This window comes from Ranitomeya variabilis, chromosome 5, assembly GCF_051348905.1.
Source record: "Ranitomeya variabilis isolate aRanVar5 chromosome 5, aRanVar5.hap1, whole genome shotgun sequence".
In the NCBI taxonomy this organism is placed as follows: Eukaryota; Metazoa; Chordata; class Amphibia; order Anura; family Dendrobatidae; genus Ranitomeya; species Ranitomeya variabilis.
The window spans coordinates 517151978-517172110 of NC_135236.1; the positions used below are offsets into that span (position 1 = coordinate 517151978).

The 20133-nt window shown below is 44.6% G+C and overlaps 1 protein-coding gene across 1 annotated transcript in view; it reads left to right on the top strand.

Moving 5' to 3' along the window:
* Window positions 1-20133, top strand: part of STK10 (serine/threonine kinase 10) — a 134166-nt gene that overhangs the window by 21400 nt on the left and 92633 nt on the right. The window contains exon 2 of the mRNA XM_077265783.1: window positions 9216-9380. Coding sequence (XP_077121898.1) covers window positions 9216-9380 — 165 coding nt within the window. The remainder of the gene's footprint in view (window positions 1-9215; window positions 9381-20133) is intronic.

The window sequence follows — 20133 nt, forward strand, 5'->3', positions numbered from 1 at the left end:
AATCATTGAGAGGTACATTCCTCTCAATGCATCATGGGGAATCAGAAGTTGTGTGCATCTGCCTGCCCCTTGGCACATATCTTACTCTAGTCAGGGAGTAAATTTATGCCTTAAGGCACGCCGCAGCTCATCATGAATTAGACGCGCAAGTGTTGTATCACTACAGCCTCCCATTTTGGTGGAACAGGTTAAAACTGGCAGAAAATGGCAAAAGTCGTGATATTTTTGAGCAACTCTGCACATCACAAAAATGTTGTGACTTTTTCCAAGCATTTTACTGGCATAATCGCTTTGTACTGGGAGATATCTATCTATCTATATTTTATTCTGTAGCCGAAATCCCGCATCGAATAACATGGAGGAGAGTCTGTGAGGGAGAGAATAACATGGAGGACAGTCTGTGAGGGAGAGAATAACATGGAGGCCAGTGTGTGAGGGAGAGAATAACATGGAGGCCAGTGTGTGAGGGAGAGAATAACATGGAGGCCAGTGTGTGAGGGAGAGAATAACATGGAGGACAGTGTGTGAGGGAGAGAATAACATGGAGGACAGTCTGTGAGGGAGAGAATAACATGGAGGCCAGTGTGTGAGGGAGAGAATAACATGGAGGCCAGTGTGTGAGGGAGAGAATAACATGGAGGCCAGTGTGTGAGGGAGAGAATAACATGGAGGCCAGTGTGTGAGGGAGAGAATAACATGGAGGACAGTGTGTGAGGGAGAGAATAACATGGAGGACAGTCTGTGAGGGAGAGAATAATATGGAGTCTGTTTGTCTATAATGGAAATCCCGACCGCTGATTGTTCCTGCCCGCGGCCAATCAGTGACAGGCGCAGTCCGGCCGCGAATTGGCACGGGATTTAAACCACGCTGCGCTGATTGGTCGCGCCCGGCCGGACGCGACCAAACACCGCTTCACTGATAATGTATATATTTTACCCAGAAAATCCTGTGTATTCGTTGCATTATTCTTAAATCTTCATAAATAAACTACGGTACATACATATTCTAGAATACCCGATGCGTTAGAATCGGGCCACCATCTAGTTGTTATAAATGTCCATAATTGTAATCCAGGAGGAATTAAATTTAAAGTACAATAATAAAAAAAGGTGCAGACGAAATGGCGCTGGTGTTTCGATTAAACAAACTAGTCCGTGTTTTTTGGATTTTTTACATTAGACACTTTGTCCAAGTGGATTGAAGATGGATATTGAGGTTAAATGTTGCTTAGATTAATCATTTATTTTGTGGGGTGAGCCTTTGATAAAAATGGGAGTAGGGAGGTGTTCAGACTAATAGGTTTTATGCTCCATTAAGTATGTAGTTTAGATCAAGTTTGTTTAGCATCATTAATTCTGTGGTTTCTTTGTAAGCTTTTATCCTTATTAAAAGAAATCTGAACAATATTGTGAATTAAAATTTTTTTTAATTTTATTTCTTTAAATATATATATATATTTTTTGATGCACTCAATAAATACAATTTAAATAATGTTTATAATTTGCAATTTATTAAAGTTCTGCCACCAGATTTCACAGTACAAACCGCATGCAATATTTAATAGATCAGTTAGAGCTGATGAGGCTGGTGTACTTAGAAAATTTGTGTTAGACTGGCTGTGTATTCCTTAAATTAAAATGCGCATTTAATGAGTCTAGGTACAGCTGGAATTGCAAAAAATGCTCATTTTAATGTTGGATTGGGAAATGTTCACAAAGGAATAGTCAGGAATAGAAATTCTTCCAGGCATGCTCAGTTTGAAAAGACAGGACCAGTCGCTGGATTCCTGCTTTTCAAAGGCAGCGACGCATCCTGCGCTGACCGATTTTCCGACGTGCAGAAAAAACGTTCCTCTGAACGTTTTTTCTGCCCGACGGACCGTTTTTTTTTACGCAGGATCCAGTGCACGACGGATGAAACGGATGGCCATCCGTCACAATCCTTCCCTAATATTAGTCTATGAGAAAATGCAGGATCCTGCATTCTCAAAAATCAACGGATTGTGACGGGAGCTGAAAGACGGCCTTACTGATGTGTATGCTTTCAGGTTTCTAAAATCACTGTTTTAACTGCTGCAGATACAGCAGTTCTCTGAATGAGACCTGTATAATCTCGCTCACATCACCAATTGGCAGCCTTCTGTGTACACTGCATAGGCAGAAAGCTGCCAATCAGTGGTGGGGGCAAGTTTATACATAGCTCATGAATATGGAGGACAACATAGCAGCAGGTTTACTAGTCCTCTACTGATAATCTCCTGCAAAACTACAGCAAGCAGCCCAGTAAGTGATGCATCACTGAAATAAGCGTCTCTTATACCGCTTTCAGATTAGTTGGCAATTACCTGATGAAAAATTCCCTTTAAATTATGGGAATTGTGACTAGTCCTTCCCCTTCTGGCGATATATGAATGAAACGTCCTTTTACTACTATATTTGTGAATGAAAAGTTCTCCACTTAGCTAGTTTTTTTAAGATTAGTAAAAAATGTTATAATTTTGAATTAAATTCCATAATCATGTAGGCAAAATTACAAAAAATAAGGTGTTTCTTACATTCTATACGATAGCTTTGTAAAAGTGTTTAAGCCTATTTTAATGTGGTTTAGTCTGAAGGCTTTAGGCTATGTTCACACGATGCGGTTTTTGCTGCGGATCCGCAGCGGATTTGCAGCTGCGGATCCGCATCCTTTTTCCATGCAGGGTACAGTACAATGTTACCCAATGGGAAAAAAAAAAACCGCTGTTCCCACGATCCTTTTTTCCACCGGAAAATCCGCGCTGATTTTCTGCGGAAAAAAAGAAGTTCCATGTCAATTCTTTCTGCGGATTCCGCTGCTGTTTTCCACCTGCACCAATAGGAAAAAGCAGCTGGAAACCCGCAGTGGAATCCGCAGAAGAAAAAGGACTGAAAACCGCAGTGAAAACCACCGCAGGTTTTGCACTGCGGTTTTCACAAATCAGGACCTGAAAAATCCGCAGGGAAAAAAGGATCGTGTGAACAAGGCCTTACATCCTGTTTTATATTCGAACGGTACAACACCAGAATAATGAGGACCTGATAAACAATCTGATCTGATACCATTCCTCCGAGCCACAGATTGGTCAGTGAAGCCAGGTAATGCGCCATCAGTATGGCGAAGATTGCCAAAAAATGTATTTTGTCCCTAAAATTAGTTCTGACTTTAGATCCCCCCCCTCAAAAAAAAAAAATCAGACCAAAGCCCTTACCCCAAAATCAAGTTGCACGTAGAGAAAGCAAATGCATATGTTGAGATGTACGTTCACGCAGTAGGAATAGAGCCTCCTCTCTTGCCCTTCATGGTCATTGAGTAGTGTCAGTGCATGAGCAGTATTGTTCAAAATTACCAAAAATTATCCCCCCGAGCAATGGGGTTCTGCAGAAGCCAGTTTGGAAGAGTTGCATTAAAGAGAATCACTGTCAGCAGGTTTTTGCTATGGAATCTGAAAACTGCATGATGTAGGAGCAGAGAGCCTGATTCCGATGATGTATATCTTACTGGACTGGTGTCATTTTGATAGATTCCATGTTTTCTCTGCTCTGGATGTAGCATTACTATGAATGCTGAGCTGTGTATAATCCCACCCACACCCCTGATTGGAGGCTTCCTGTATACACACTACATTGACGGCAAATTACCAGTCAGTGGTGGGGGCAGGGTTACACAGATTAGCTGGACACAGGAGACCTAGTCCTGCAGTGATAATCTCCTGCTGATAAAACACTGATTATATTTAAACTACAGTAAGCTGCTGTGCAAGTGACATGTCCCTGGAATTGTCTGCCCCTCCATTATGCTGCTTTCAGATTATAGCAAAAATCGGCTGACCAATTTTTCTTTTAAAGGAACAATTTACCAGTTATGGTATTTGCAAAAATGCAGAATCCATGGCCAAACTAAGCTTCATAGGCTCTTTATAGCAAAATTAGATGTGGCCCCACACACTGCAGCGCAAGTAGCCATATTTACCGGTATGGATAGTCCACATAGTGCCAAGATGGAGTAGTCCCTCAACCTCTGGGCACAGTATCACCTGCTACAACCAGATCTGAACAAATTGATTAGTCTATGGTCTTCAGTAGACCCACACCAGACCGGAAGAAAGGCGGACATGTAAATTCTCACCTCCTTCAGAATAGTCTAGAGAGGTTTCATAGTTTTAATGTTAAAAGTAGATCCACCAAGTACAACATATAGCCTAACCTGCTGATCTAGAGGAAGGCATTTATTGCTCCATATTAGGGGAAATTCCACATATGGCAGTCAGGCTAGTAACAAGAACACGTAATATAATCAAGAAAGAAATCCAGACCCTTCTTGTACTTAACTGAATCCATTAAAACCTCTCTTCATGGATGGTTTTGCAATTGTGCCTGGGATTGGCTATACAGACCTACTATTACCCATTGATGCAGGCCTTCTATTAAAGGCCTCATGTATGGACTTGCCGGCACACCCCGCGACTGTAAGCCAGCTGATTAATATGTACAGTCATAGCAGTGCCTGAAAATCTGGAAGTGTTTTTAAATGAGTATTTAGTTGGATCATGTCCAAGATGATGTCGTTTAATCTTTTAGGTTTAATTATTAGGTGCCTTCATTCTGTACTTGGCGTCTTGCTTTAGTTCTCATACTGTATTTGTAGCTGAGCTGCACTTGTTCCCTTCCTGGATACATCTGAGTCGCCCCTTCAGGGCCGTGGGGTACTCTGTACCGGGTCCGGTGGTGTTCACAGGGGGATGTCACGGTGGCTGCGACCTGGTCCGTGGCCTTTGGCACCCATGTAAAAGGGAAAGGTCTTTAAAGGGAATAAAGTTTGTTTGTGACGCCACCTGTGGTATTCGGTCAGGGTGACCGACGCTGCTTTAAGTGGTCCTCTGGGGTGATGTTATGGCAGCTAGATGGTATACCTTCCCACAGGTAGAGTATATCCCCAGGGCTTCCCAGTGTGTAGATGGTGGTATGATGAGAGGCGCAGAGAAGAACGAAGGAGTGCAGTCTCTTTACCTTGTTTACTGTTGGTTTCAGCAGCCACAGTCCAGGACACCAGATCACAGGGCAGGTAGGGTCCGGCCGGTTTGGAGGCAAGTCCAGAGTCCCCTTGTCCAGGTGGAAATCGGTAGCCTTCCCTTGCGCTGTAGAGGTGTAGTCCCTTACTGCTAAGCGTCTCGTAAGGTCCTCACAGATGTGGTGTCTCTCTTTGTCCCCCATATAGGATAGGACAAAACCCGTATGACTGGTGACTTGAGCCTGTTTATAGGGTCTCTTAGATAACCCGGCTCTGTGGGGTGTCACCGTGCCTCCTGGGTGTAGGTGCGGACAGGTAACCTGCAATTAGCTGTCCTGCCGGTCTCTGAAGTAAGGCGTAGAGGTCCTTACTACCTCGGTGTTCCGGAAGGAGGCAGCCTGCTTGGGGCTGTTCCCCTTCTGGTATCCTCTCCTGTGCTTTGCTTTCCTGCATGCTCACTACAACGTATTCGGCTTTCTACGTGTCTTTCCTGGGAGCTGCAGCTCTTAGGGCATGCACATCTCCGTGAACTTTCTCCTCTGACAGGAACTCGCTCCTGCCAGGAACAGCTTCCCTGAAGGACTGACTAACTTTCCCTCCAAAAACCACTGTATGTATGTATGTATGTATGTATGTATGTATGTATGTATGCATGCATGCATGCATGCATGCATGCATGTATGCATGTATGCATGTATGCATGTATGCATCCATCCATGTATCCATCCATGTATCCATCCATGTATCCATGTATGCATCCATCCATGTATCCATGTATGCATCCATCCATGTATCCATGTATGCATCCATCCATGTATCCATGTATCCATGTATCCCCTTGTGGCCTGGAGTGTGAATATGTTGCATGTTTGTGGTACCTGGATGCAGTTATCCTTCCTTGCCTCCGAATGTAGCATCACTCTCCCCTGGAGGAAAGCAATACCACTGTGATGACCAGGACCCTGGGGCGCCACACATCAGTATTGGTAGACATGGCTGCTTTCATGGTGGATGATTGAATAGCTTTAATAAATCTGTTTGCTTTAGAAAATAAGCTGCTGTTATATATGTTTTATATTACCTGGTTTATAATCCTGTTTTTTAATGTAAATGTTACCCCAGCTGTGCGTCTACTATCCTGGATTCTCTAATGTTTGCCATCAAATTATTTATTCACTACTCCACCAAGAAGAATGGGAAAATACAAGACTGAATCGTTATTTTTATCATCGGTCCTTTAAAAGGTCATGAGTCACGTTACACTTGTTATTTGCGCTGAAATTTGCCAAGTAAAGTGCTCTTGGTCTCTACATTTTGCCCTATTTTATTAGTTGCAGTTTTTTGTCAGGGTGTTGGATATGATTTTCTGACACTTACTAATATGTAAGTATTTCGGGTTCTTCTCCTCCTGATTATTGGTGCGGTCTTTCCTCAGACAGTTCTCGAGTTTTCAGAGTGGCACTTGACAGTGAAGGGTATGATAGATCTGTCCATTAGCCTTCTCCAAAAATCTACTTTACTATGTGCAGTGTTTTGTAATAGGAGGACAAGTCTGATCTCATGCGCCTCCATTGGAGAGCAGTGCAGTCTGCAAGGAAAGGAGCACCAACGGGTACAGGATCTATAGTACTTATATGTTAAGTGTCCTTAAATTATTGTTAAAGGCCACCTGCCGTGTTCCCAAATGCTATTAACCTGCATGAGGTTTATATGCAGTGCAGCTTCCATACTGAGCTTTGCTGCCAGAAGGAAGCTCCAGCTTTGAGTCACAGAGGCGCGGCTTCAGTCACCAATCAGTACACAATGAGCAGTGACTGAAAGCACTGACTGACAGCCGGATCAGCAGTGTATCAGTGGAGATGCAACTATCAGTGCCGGGGTTGGTTACAGCTGCTTCTCACTATGTACTGAGCAGTGACTGAAGCCGCTCCTCTATGACTGAACTCCAGAGGCTGCTGGGAAGAATAAAGTACCGTGCTTCCCAGTAGTTGCAGACCTTGTTTTTAGAATGCTATTAACCTGCAGATTATCCCTATATCTGCAGTTAATAGCGATTTTTATTTTTTTATTTTTTTAACATGAGTTTCACTTTAAACTAAAGATAAAGTGGGCTACCCCTTTAAGAAGAAATCCAGAAAACTTATTTTTCAGTGCAATTCTACACCTGCTCATAGCGAAAATGCCAAATTAATAGGCATTCTTCTTTAAAAATAAATAATAAAATTGGATAAAAATAAACATAAATAAGGGCGCTGCACTATATTAACTAATCCTGCTGCAGCAAATATTAAGAACTAACTACCAAATAGTTCAAAAATATAGGCAAAAAAAGGCCAAACATAATACCTTATGGGGAAATATCTGCGCTGCAGGTATATCGAGTGTCCCCCAAAAAAAGGGGCAGAATCAGAATAACAAAAGTGGTTAGAGATAATACCAATATTTGTACAGAAAAATGCTTAATAATACATCTTACACTTACTCTTCACTTGCTACAATGCAGCGATAATGATGATCATGAGGCGTTTCAGAAAGGTCCTTTTGGCTTTAAAGTAACTCTATCAGGATGTCCGCGTTTAACTTGAATAAATCTGTAGTTGCTCCAAGATGTGAAATACCAAGGTGTGAAACTGTCCCGGCCGGTAACAGGCAACTGTATAATGTTGTAGATAATAATCCACTCACGAGACGGTAATGCGCGCTTCCAGTAACAGTTGGCCGACGAGGTGCAAGCTAATCCAACGCGTTTCGGAGTCGGCAGACTCCTTCCTCAGGGATGAGGGATCCCTGAGGAAGGAGTCTGCCGACTCCGAAACGCGTTGGATTAGCTTTTTGGTCTATGGTGCGATCTGTACTCATCCTTCAGCCGATCACGTGATACCCCACGTGCTTGTGACGTCACGCGAGGTCCTGCAGCTTTGCTGCACCTCGTCGGCCAACTGTTACTGGAAGCGCGCATTACCGTCTCGTGAGTGGATTATTATCTACAACATAATACAGGTGCCTGTTACCGGCCGGGACAGGTTCACACCTTGGTATTTCACATCTTGGAGCAACTACAGATTTATTCAAGTTAAACGCGGACATCCTGATAGTTACTTTAAAGCCAAAAGGACCTTTCTGAAACGCCTCATGATCATCATTATCGCTGCATTGTAGCAAGTGAAGAGTAAGTGTAAGATGTATTATTAAGCATTTTTCTGTACAAATATTGGTATTATCTCTAACCACTTTTGTTATTCTGATTCTGCCCCTTTTTTTGGGGGACACTCGATATACCTGCAGCGCAGATATTTCCCCATAAGGTAAAATTGCATAAAAGACTAGCTATTTTTATTTAGACCAATTTAAGTAAATGTGGGTCACAATTTCAAAGTATTGGAGCAAATTACAGTATATATATTTTTTTCTTTATACATAAAATTAGGCGTTTACCGTAGACTGTGGAATAATTTTCATGTGTTATGTAGAGTATAGCTTCATTTCACTCTTTGTAGTGAGCTGCCAGTCCTATTAAGGCCCTTTTTATAGTGCTCTTTGCTCTGTAATTTTCTTGTTTCATATGCTGCTTTTGAAGTGTTGAGTTAAAAGAAATACATACAATAAATTTAGACCTTTAAAGGGTTTGCCTGCTTGGAAAAAAAATATCTCTGGATGTGATTGAAATATAAATATATGCAGCTTATGAATATTGATTTTAGGAAAGGTGTCATGTCAAGATCTTAGCACTGATCTCTGGACCCTGCAGTTCCACCACTTCTGTATTGGCATGTCATCAGTTTTGTGCATGGAGAAGAGGATTGGCGGACTGGCTAAGTCCAACCAACCCCCTTTGCCGCGCAGCTCTTGCCGGGCCCCCTTTGCCGCGCAGCTCTTGCCGGGCCCCCTTTGCCGCGCAGCTCTTGCCGGGCCCCCTTTGCCGCGCAGCTCTTGCCGGGCCCCCTTTGCCGCGCAGCTCTTGCCGGGCCCCCTTTGCCGCGCAGCTCTTGCCGGGCCCCCTTTGCCGCGCAGCTCTTGCCGGGCCCCCTTTGCCGCGCAGCTCTTGCCGGGCCCCCTTTGCCTAATTTAAGTGTATTAGTAAATTGTACAAGTTTAAAAAGGTTGTCTACTTGAAAACAAAATATTATATAACTTTTATTCTTCTTCTTGTTCAAATGTTTGACGCTTTTATTATGTTTATTTTTAGGCTAAAAACAAAGAAACTGGCATCTTGGCTGCAGCCAAAGTTATTGACACAAAGAGTGAAGAGGAGTTGGAGGACTACATGGTTGAAATAGAAATTCTGGCGACCTGCAATCACCCCAACATTGTGAAGCTCCTCGGTGCTTATTATTATGAAAACAAGCTGTGGGTGAGTAGTAAAGCACACTGCCTGTTACATATTCCTTGTGATGGCACAATGGTATTGGCCTCTTTCACGTCTTGCTTTTAAAAGTATAACATGTACGTGCTGCTTGTGTCTATAGGAGTCCAAAATGGAGACCAAAAGCGTACCCCTCACCTCTGTATAGCTGGTTTATGCTGTCTACTTTGTTCAAAAATTGTATACTGGACAGAATACTATTGTTGCTTATGGGAGAGGGATGGTATCCGTTAAATGTATTGATCATGAGCTTTTCGTTTATTTGTCCATTAAAGAGTAACTAAACTGTCATGGAAAGTGACAAAAGTATTAAAAATGGAAATGAAACGTTGCCAATCATTTTATTTGGGGAGTTGTCGTCATGCCTGTAACAAAGTTCCATGTAAGTGGTTTCCAGACCCTGCTTCCCCCATCTATGTCCCTGCCTTCAGCCTCATTGGTATCAGAACGTACTCATTAGGAGTACAGATGGTGGTGGTGATGGTGATAATAATAATAATAATAATTTTATTTATATAGCGCCAACATATTCCGCAGCGCTTTACAACTTATAGAGGGGACTTATACAGACAACAGACATTACAGCATAACAGAAATCACAGTTCAAAACAGATACCAGGAGGAATGAGGGCCCTGCTGCTCGCAAGCTTACAATCTATGAGGAAAAGGGGAGACACGAGAGGTGGATGGTAACAATTGCTTTAGTTATTTGGACCAGCCATAGTGTAAGGCTCGGGTGTTCATGTAAAGCTGCATGAACCAGTTAACTGCCTAAGTATGTAACAGTACAGACACAGAGGCTATTAACTGCATAAAGTGTATGAGAACATGATGGAGGAACGTGATTATGTTGTTGTTTTTTATTAATAGGCCACACAGGGATAATTAGGTTAATGCGTTGGGGCGGTAGGCCAATCTGAACAAATGAGTTTTTAGTGCACGCTTAAAACTGTGGGGATTGGGGATTAATTGTATTAACCTAGGTAGTGCATTCCAAAGAATCGGCGCCGCACGTGTAAAGTCTTGGAGACGGGAGTGGGAGGTTCTGATTATTGAGGATGCTAACCTGAGGTCATTAGCAGAGCGGAGGGCACGGGTAGGTTGGTAGACTGAGACCAGAGAGGAGATGTAGGGTGGTGCTGAGCCATGGAGTGCTTTGTGGATGAGGGTAGTAATTTTGTACTGGATTCTGGATTGGATGGGTAGCCAGTGTAATGACTGGCACAAGGTAGAGGCATCGGTGTAACGGTTGGCGAGGAATATGATCCTGGCAGCAGCATTCAGGACAGATTGGAGCGGGGAGAGTCTGGTAAAAGGTAGGCCAATTAGTAGAGAGTTACAATAGTCCAGACGAGAATGAATAAGTGAGACAGTAAGAGTTTTTGCAGAGTCGAAAGTAAGAAAAGGGCGAATTCTGGAAATGTTTTTGAGATGCAGATAAGAAGAGCGAGCCAGTGATCGGATGTGGGGGGTGAATGAAAGCTCGGAATCAAGGATGACTCCAAGGCAGCGGGCATGTTGCTTTGGAGTAATGGTGGAACCGCACACAGAGATGGCAATGTCGGGCAAAGGTAGGTTTGTAGAGGGAGAGAACACGAGGAGTTCAGTTTTTGACAGGTTCAGTTTCAGATAGAGGGAGGACATGATGTTAGAGACAGCGGTAAGACAATCACTGGTGTTTTCTAAAAAGGTCGGCGTGATAACAGGAGAAGAGGTATATAATTGGGTGTCGTCAGCATAGAGATGGTACTGGAAACCAAATCTACTGATTGTTTGTCCAATAGGGGCAGTATACAAAGAGAAGAGGAGGGGGCCTAGGACTGATCCTTGAGGAACCCCAACAGTAAGGGGAAGGTGAGAGGAGGAGGAACCAGCAAAACAAACAGTGAAGGATCGGCCAGAGAGATAGGAGGAGAACCAAGAGAGAACGGTGTCCTTGAGGCCGATGGAGCGGAGCATAGTGAGGAGGAGCTGATGATCCACAGTGTCGAATGCTGCGGAGAGATCCAAGAGAATTAGCATGGAATAGTGACCATTAGATTTAGCTGTTAGTAGGTCATTAGAGACTTTATTGAGGGCAGTTTCAGTAGAGTGTAAAGAGCGGAAACCAGATTGAAGAGGGTCGAGAAGAGAATTATCTGAGAGATAGCGGGTAAGACGGGAGTGGACCAGGCGTTCCAGGAGTTTAGAGATGAAGGGAAGATTAGAGACAGGTCTATAATTAGCGGCACAATTTTGATCGAGGGAGGGCTTTTTAAGTAGTGGATGTATGATGGCATGCTTAAATGAGGAGGGAAAAATACCGGAAGTGAGGGAAAGGTTGAATATTTTTGTTAGGTGAGAGGTGACAGCCGGGGAAAGGGACTGGAGGAGATGCGACGGAATGGGGTCGCTGGTGCAAGTGGTCGGGCGAGAAGATGCAAGGAGCCTGCTTACTTCTTCTTCTGTAACTGGTTCAAAGTCAGAGAGTGAACTAGATGCAGTGGGGGAGGGAGGACAGTGCTTGGTATGAAGAGATTGGGAAATGATTTCCTGTCGAATGTGGTCAATTTTTTCTTTGAAGTAATTGGCCAGATCGTCAGCGTGGAGATCTGTGGTTGGGGCCTGCTCTCTTGGGTTGAGTAGGGACCGGAAAGTGTCAAAGAGACGTTTAGGGTTATTGGACAGCGAGGTGATGAGGGTGTTGAAATAGGTTTGTTTGGAGAGGTGAAGGGCAGAGTTGTATGTTTTTAACATGAACTTATAATGGATGAAATCTTCGGGCAGATTAGATTTTCTCCACAGACGTTCGGCGCACCAGGAGCACCGCTGCAGGAAACGTGTTTGCAGCGTGTGCCACGGTTGTCGCCGTCTGTGCCGAGTTGTTCTATGTATAGGAGGTGCAGCTTCTTCCAGGGCACTTTGCAGGGTTTCATTGTAATGCTTCAGAGCAGAATCAGGACAAGAGATGGAGGAGATTGGGGCCAATGAAGACTGCAAGTTCTTCATAAGTTTCTGGGTGTTAATGGCCTGTATGTTTCTATAAGTGTGGAAAGTGGGGATGACCTGAGCGGGATGGCAGTTCTTGATAGAGAATGAAAGAAGGTTGTGGTCAGAGAGCGGGAGAGGGGAGTTTGTGAAATCATCCAGTGAGCAAAGCCGGGAGAAGACCAAATCAAGGGAGTTTCCATCATCATGTGTTGGAGAGTTAGTATGCTGCGAGAGGCCGAAAGAGGAGGTTAGAGATAAAAGGTGAGAAGCAGATGGGGAGAGGGGAGAAGCAATTGGGATATTGAAATCACCCATGATGAGGGTGGGGGTGTCATAAGAGAGAAAGTGTGGAAGCCAGGTGGCAAAATGATCCAGGAACTGGTGAGAGGGGCCGGGAGGACGATACACCACCGCCACTCGCATGGAGAAGGGGACGTAGAATCTGACAGCATGGACCTCAAAGGAAGGGAATACAAGTGAGGGTACTTGGGGGATAACTTGGAAGGTACATTTGGGTGAAAGGAGCAGACCAACGCCTCCACCTGCTCTGTTGTCTGATCTTGGGGTATGAGAAAAGTGTAGTCCACCAAATGAGAGAGCAGCAGCAGCGGTGGTGTCTGACTGCTGGATCCAGGTTTCAGTAAGAGCCAGGAGATTAAGAGAGTTAGAAAGGAAGAAGTCATGAATGAAGGAGAGTTTATTACACACAGAGCGAGAATTCCAAAGAGCACAATTGAAAGAGACAGAAAGCATGCATGGAATATTAATAAGGTTAGAGGGGTTTCTGGGTGTAGCAGTTGGGAGGTTTGACTGGCTATAACATGGGGGGCCGGGGTTCGGAGAGATGTCTCCAGCAACTAGGAGAAGGAGGATAGAAAGAGTGAGCAGATGGTTAAGTGATTTGTGAGAGCGTCTCTTGTGTTGGATGGTGGGACTGAATGGATCTGTACTGTTAAGCAATGTGAACAGAGCATGAGTGCTATACATAGGAGAGGCCAGGACAGAGGGGCCAATATGGATGGAGTGTAAAGAGTTGATGCAAGGGCGGTGATTGTGTGTGAAAGCAGCAGCCATGATATAGATTATACAAATACATATGGTGAGTATTTGCTGTGTGCCAACTGAATAGGGAATAGATTTAGATTGTCTTACCTGTCTCCTGCCCTGTCTAACTGCCATGTTATAACTGCTGAATACTTAGAAAAAAAAGTACTTTGAAAAAAAAATGTACACGAATAATAGTGCACGAATGCCCCCTGCATGAATGCTTCCCCAAGCTATATCTACATTTATAGGTGGCCAGCTCTTAGATCTCACTTTTTTTTTTTTTTTTTTTTTTTGGTCTTCCCCCCTCTCGTTACCAATCAATCTAACTCAATTGAGACAGCAGGGCACAATAAATGTAGTGATCAGATAAACAAATGTCCAGGTCTACATGGATCATAAACCCCTTTGAAAAACAGTTATGCGAACTCTTGGCATAAGGACAAGCAGAAGAGAATTAAATATCTAGAAACAAAAACAATTGCATAACTAGCTGGCTAACAAATATAGATATAAGCAGGAATCAAATGGTGATGGTGGTCTGGTTACCTTTTGAAAAAGATGCCAAAACACCAGTGACGTGGAGCATAGATGACACACACCAAACTGTCACATACATACTAAATGTAAAGAAAAATCCACAAGGCTAGTACAACTTCCAACTATTGTGCCCTTCATGTCAGCGTTGCATAGGTTTAGAGATTTAGGACATGGCTGCCACCTTTTTGACAAATGTAATTAACCCCTGAGTCATAACAGGAAACTGTACAATAGCCCTATTATTTGATTTAAAGGGGTTGTTCCCTTTCATTAAAAGTTAATTTCCAGGTGCAGGATGTTACAAAGGAACAAACCACACCACACTCTCCCTACTCGGGTCAGCCAGCGAGTCTCGCCATTGCTCCCGGTGCCTGGCATTGGCTGCAGTGCTGCCATCATGTAGATGGAACGCCCCGTTCCGAGCCGCTGAGCTCACTGATTTGCCGGTTGGATCCAATGCCAGACACTGGGAGCAGCCCCGAGACTCGGCAGTAAATGTCTGTTAGGGCTCTTATTACTCTATAGGATGCTGATGTCATTAGCGAGTGCACTAGCATGGACGTGACTGTGTGACATGTGGCTCGCCAGGCATATTTAGTCAGTGAGTGTTAGTTTACTGAAGGTTGGCCTCCTGTTACAGAAGTGTGTATTATAAAACCTGTCACAGATAGGAGACTGATCATTATTGATCCAAGCTGCAATGTACAGTCATATTGTACTGGGCACATGAGAGACCATGACTGTTGTGGAGGGCTGAAACAATAGACTGAAATAAATTCTGCTTAATATTAATTCTAATAATTGTATCACTTCATATTGAGCAGAATGCTGTATACTGACTTTGCCTATATAAGAGCCCCACCGCGGTCCCCTATATTCTGTAAGAGGTGACCCCCATTTTCCTGTAAGAGGTCCCCCACCCACCCCCTCGCTCCCTGTATAGATCATGAGCCCCCACCCCCGTGCCTCCCTGTATAAAGCAGGAGTCCCCCACACATGAAGGAAAAAAAAAAAAAACACTCACCTCACTCTTCTTCCCCCGTCACTCTGCTCCTGTGCGCTGACTCCGCAGTGCACAACTGACACGAAGTGATGTCATCACGTCTGCGGTCTCACACGCTGATTGCTGGAAGAGGAAGCCAGAGGCCCCTCCTCCACCGTGTATTCACCGCTGGTTGCGTCCCATGGATGCGTATAGCGGTGGCAGCGGGCAGGGAGGTCAGCGTGCCGCATGTGTACCACTGTTTTAACCCCTCGGCTGTCTGTCAGTGGGCAGGATTGAAACAGTCAGTCGTATGTGGCCCACGGGCTGCACTCTGCCCAGGTTTGCTATAGACTGACGCATTGCTTTGCCATATTCATAAACATTTAAAGGCGCCCTGCCATAAAGTCAAAAGTAGAGTATTTGCTTTTATATTGTTCTCACTGCTCCAGAATATCCTATTTTTGTTTTTTTGTTTTCTTTTTAAATCCACTATACGGTTTATCTATTGCAAATTTTGTTAGTCTTTACAACGGATGTTACCATTGTGAGGTGTAATGGTTGTTATTATTATTATTATTATACATTTTTATAGCGCCATTTATTCTATGGCGCTTTACATGTGAGCGGGGCAAATATAGACAAGTACAATAAACATGAGTAAAACAAGGCACACACAAGTACAGGAGGAGAGAGGACCCTGCCCTCGAGGGCTGACAGTCTGCAGGGGATGGGTGAGGATACACTAGGAGAGGGTAGAGCTGGTCATGCGGAGGTTCAGCAGACTGGGGATCACTGCAGGTTGTAGGCTTGTTGGAAGAGGTGGGTCTTCAGGTTCTTTTTGATGGTTTCCGTGGTAGGCGAGAGCCTGATCTGTTGGGGTAGAGAGTTTCAGAGTATAGGTGAAGCACGGGAGAAGTCTTGGATGCGGTTGTGGGAGGAAGAGATGAGAGAGGAGTAGAGAAGGAGATCATGAGACGATCGAAGGTTGCGTGTAGGTAGGTACCGGGAGACCATGTCACAGATGTATGGAGGAGTCAGGTTGTGAATGGCTTGGTATGTCATAGTTAGTGTTTTGAACTGTAGCCTCTGGGCAATAGGAAGCCAGTGAAGGGCCTGGCAGAGAGGAGAGGCTGGGGAGTAACGGGGAGACAGGTGGATTAGTCAGACAGCAGAGTTTAGGATGGATTGGAGTGGTGCCAGAGTGCTAGAGGGGAGGACAGAGAGTAGGAGGTTGCAGTAGTCGAGGCGAGAGATAAGGGCATGTATTAGTGTTTTTGTGGTTTCATGGTCAAGGAATGCACGGATTCGGGAAATGTTTTTGAGTTGAAATCTGCAAGGGCTTGGATATGTGGCTTGAAAGAGAGGGTAGAGTCAAGGATCAACCCGAGGCACTGAGCGTGCGGGACCGGGGAAAGTGAGCAGCCATTGACATTGATGTATAGGTCGGGTGGAGGGGTAGAGTAAGGTGGGGGAAAGATGATGAATTCTGTTTTGTCCATGTTCAGTTTTAGAAAACGAGCAGTAAAGAAGGATGAAATAGCAGATAGACATTGTGGGATTTTGGTCAGTAAGGAGGTGAGGTCAGGTCCAGATAAGTAAATCTGCGTGTCATCAGCGTAGATGATATTGCAAACCGTGGGATTCTATGAGCTGTCCCAGGCCAAAGGTGTAGATGGGGAAGAGTAGGGGTCCTAGAACTGAGCCTTGGGGAACACCGACAGATAGGGGCGAGGTGAGGAGGTGGTGTGTGAGTGGGAGATGCTGAATGTCCGGTCTGTTAGATATGATGAGATCCAGGATAGGGCCAAGTCTGTGATGCCAAGAGGTGAGAGAATCTGTAACAGGAGGGAATGGTCCACAGTGTCAAAGGCAGAAGACAGGTCCAGGAGAAGGCAGACAGAGTAGTGTCGCTTGCTCTTGGCGGTTAGTAGGTCATTGGTCACTTTAGTTAGGGCAGTTTCAGTTGAGTGATGTGGTCGGAAGCCAAATTGTAACCGGTTACCAGTATTGCCAGTGTGATCTGTAATGGTTGCTCTCTGGTCTCCTGATCTCACTGTAGAGCTGTGTGCGATTATAACTGACACATCTGAAGGTTCCTCTCAGCTTCCAGCCAGACAGGGCTGCAATACTGTTTGCAATACAGCAAAGCTCAGAGAGCTGCAAAAAATGTTGTATTTGCAAGAAGACAAAGTTCATTTTTCCTGTTCTGTGTTATTCACATGTCACACTGATAGCTGCTCCTTTTATTTAAAATAAGCTCTGGAGGCAGAGTTATCTTCCAGGCAAAGTCCTCCCGGAGCCTAGAAGCGGTCATTTACATATTCAGACATACATGGATTTCTCTAGAATAAGACTTCGGATTTCAGATATGAACAGATTTTATTCACCTTCCTATGCCCTATATGCCAATATAAACGGCCTAGGGAGGGTTGATTCCTTTTAATAAAACCATATGGAAAAAGGACTCAAACATTGGCTGTCTTTTTTAATAAGGCATTTTGTAATAATAGAAGGGGAAATCTGCTTGTTTGCTGTGTGTATCCACCCCATTCTAGTGTTGATGAATATTTCCAAATGTATTTAAAGGGACTGTCCAACAACTTGTCACAATCGCTAGAATGGAGACCTCACTGTCCTGCCTCAGTTTCATGTCTATGGGTCTTAGACAGTTAATGTACTTGATGGTGTCCGTCAGTCCCACACACCTTCAGTAGAGAGTCAGGACGCGTTATTGGCAGCCTCTCTACTGAGCTGCTCAGTTTCGCAGTGAAGAAGTGGGTGCAAGTGGGACTCCTATATATTGGTTGGGGGAATTGTTTTACTTTCAGTAACAAGCTATTTATTATGGAAACTCCCCATCTTCGGTGCCAGAAATATTCTTCGTCTGCAGCGTCTTTTGTATTCTTCTGGCTGCAGTATGTGCATTGTACAGCCTCCTTCAGTTTTCAGCAGTTTCGGCTGTTCCGTTTTTTTACCTTGTGGCTGGCTCTCATGCAGGTGATGTGAGGATGGGGGCTCTCATGTCTCCGCTCACATACCAGTGGGGTAGTGTGTTGGGACACGTAGACGTCGCTCGCCCCCAGCGATGCCGGAGGGTGGTGGTAATGCCTGTAATTGTCGAGTGGGTTGAATTTCCATGTCCTTTTCTGTAGCTGGTTACATGTACACAAGTTATTACTTTTCAGGAATACTTGAGCCCTTCAGTAGTTTATTACAGATGCCTGTTATACTGCATTCTTTGCTTTAATTGTACAAGGAAGCTGAGCTAAGGTTAAAGGAATCTGTCACCAGGCCTATGCGTCTCTGTGGTGAGACTGATTCTAGCGCTGTATTTAGGTTTTCCTTCTGCCATTCTCTTGTTTGCAGCTTCGGGGTCCTCTCCATTATATGCATGCTACAGACTTCCCTAGCTGTTGATTGGCTTAATGTCATCAATGCACAAAGAAAGGGTCCCAAGCAGACCCCTTATCCCCCTCCCTATTGGGCAAGAGGAGTACGGTTAATTAGATGGAAGGAAAGAGGGTTGCAGGACAAATTTCTAATTGAAAGGGGTTGTTCACTACTCGGTCAACCCCTTCTCCATCCGAATGTTTGCCCCCAGAAAAATAACACTTCTACTCTCCTCCAGTATCGGCATGGCTCTCCCGCGGATCATGTGACATTCAATCAGCGGCGGATTCCCTCTCCCTACTGCTCTCGCTTTCCCTGGATGTGTGTGATTTGTCTGCAGGCAGGGAGAGTGAAGCCAGTGCTAATGATCGCGACCCCGGGAGAGTCATGCTGACACCGAAAGCGAGTATAAGGCTATGTGACCACATTGCGTTTTTTAACTGTTTTTGCGGGGGGGGGGGGGGTTCCGCTGTGGAAGCGCTTAAAAAAACGCTTACATAAAGCATCCCATTATTTTTAATGACATTCCGCAATTGTTGTACCCATGTTCATTAATTTTGCAGAAAATCAGCAATTTTGCCGCCATAGAATTGTATTTGGACAAATGGGGGGAAAAAAACGCATGACATCCGCGAAAAATACAAATACAAATACAAATGACAAATACGCGATAAACGGGGGGAAAAAAAACGCAAGCGGATTTCCTGCCAAGGGAGTCCGGTTTTGATGCGGAAAATTCTGCAACGTGGGCGCATAGCCTTAGTGTTATTTTACAGAGGGCAAACATGCCAATTAAGAAGGGATTTTCCGAGTAGTGGGCATCTCGTTTGTCAAACCTTCCCGTAGGAGCTCCCTAGTGCAGTAACATGACCTCCATGTTTCCAACCATACTTTCACCTATATACTAACATGACCTATGCATAATTCTGGGGGTTTCCCAAGGCCGATAGTCTTGGTGCTTCAGAGCAGAGAAGAGATACCAAGATAACAAATATATCTGGGAATTAGTTATATTATATTCACATTGTCCCAATTTGAGAAACACTGTTTGGGCTGGAGGCAGTCTACATTAGGGCCGTTCACCTTTTACCTACTCGTTAGCATATCTTTGTTACATGGGTTGTTTGGAAATTGTGTTTTAAGACGATGTTCCCCAACTCCAGTCCTCAAGGCCCACCAACAGGTCATGTTTTCAGGATTTCCTTAGTATTGCCCGGGTGATGGTTGCATCACCTGCACAGGCAATAATTCCGTCACCTGTGTGGAGCGCCCGCTAGGACCGTGGGATACTCTATACCGGGTCCTGTGGTACTTAAAGGGGTGGTCACAGTGGCAGTGACCCGGTCCATGACCCTGGGCGTCCAGTTAAAGGGGATGTGGATGAAAGTGGAAATAAAGTCTGTAACTGATGATTCGTAACGCCAATTGTGGTGTTTGGCTGAGATGGCCAACGCTGCTCCAAGGGACCACTGGGGCTGATGTTAATGCAGCTTGGATGGTTCTGCTCTCCACAGGTAGAACGGGGCCCCAGGGCTACCTAATACAGTTGGTAGGGGATGGTAAACGATGGGGTGCAGGACTGAGGGCGCAAGTAATGATTGAGGGACACAAGGGTAGCAGTTTCCTTTACCTTTTTACTAATGAAATACAGGTACAGTCCAGGGTACAGGTAACAGGTGATGGTGGGGGCTGAGCAGTCTGGATGAAACTTGGGATCCACCTAACCAGGTGGGTTCGGAGGCCTTCCTTCTGCGCTTTGTACTCTGACCCTTGCTGCCTGAAGCTCTGCACAAGTCCTCTGTCTGTACTCCC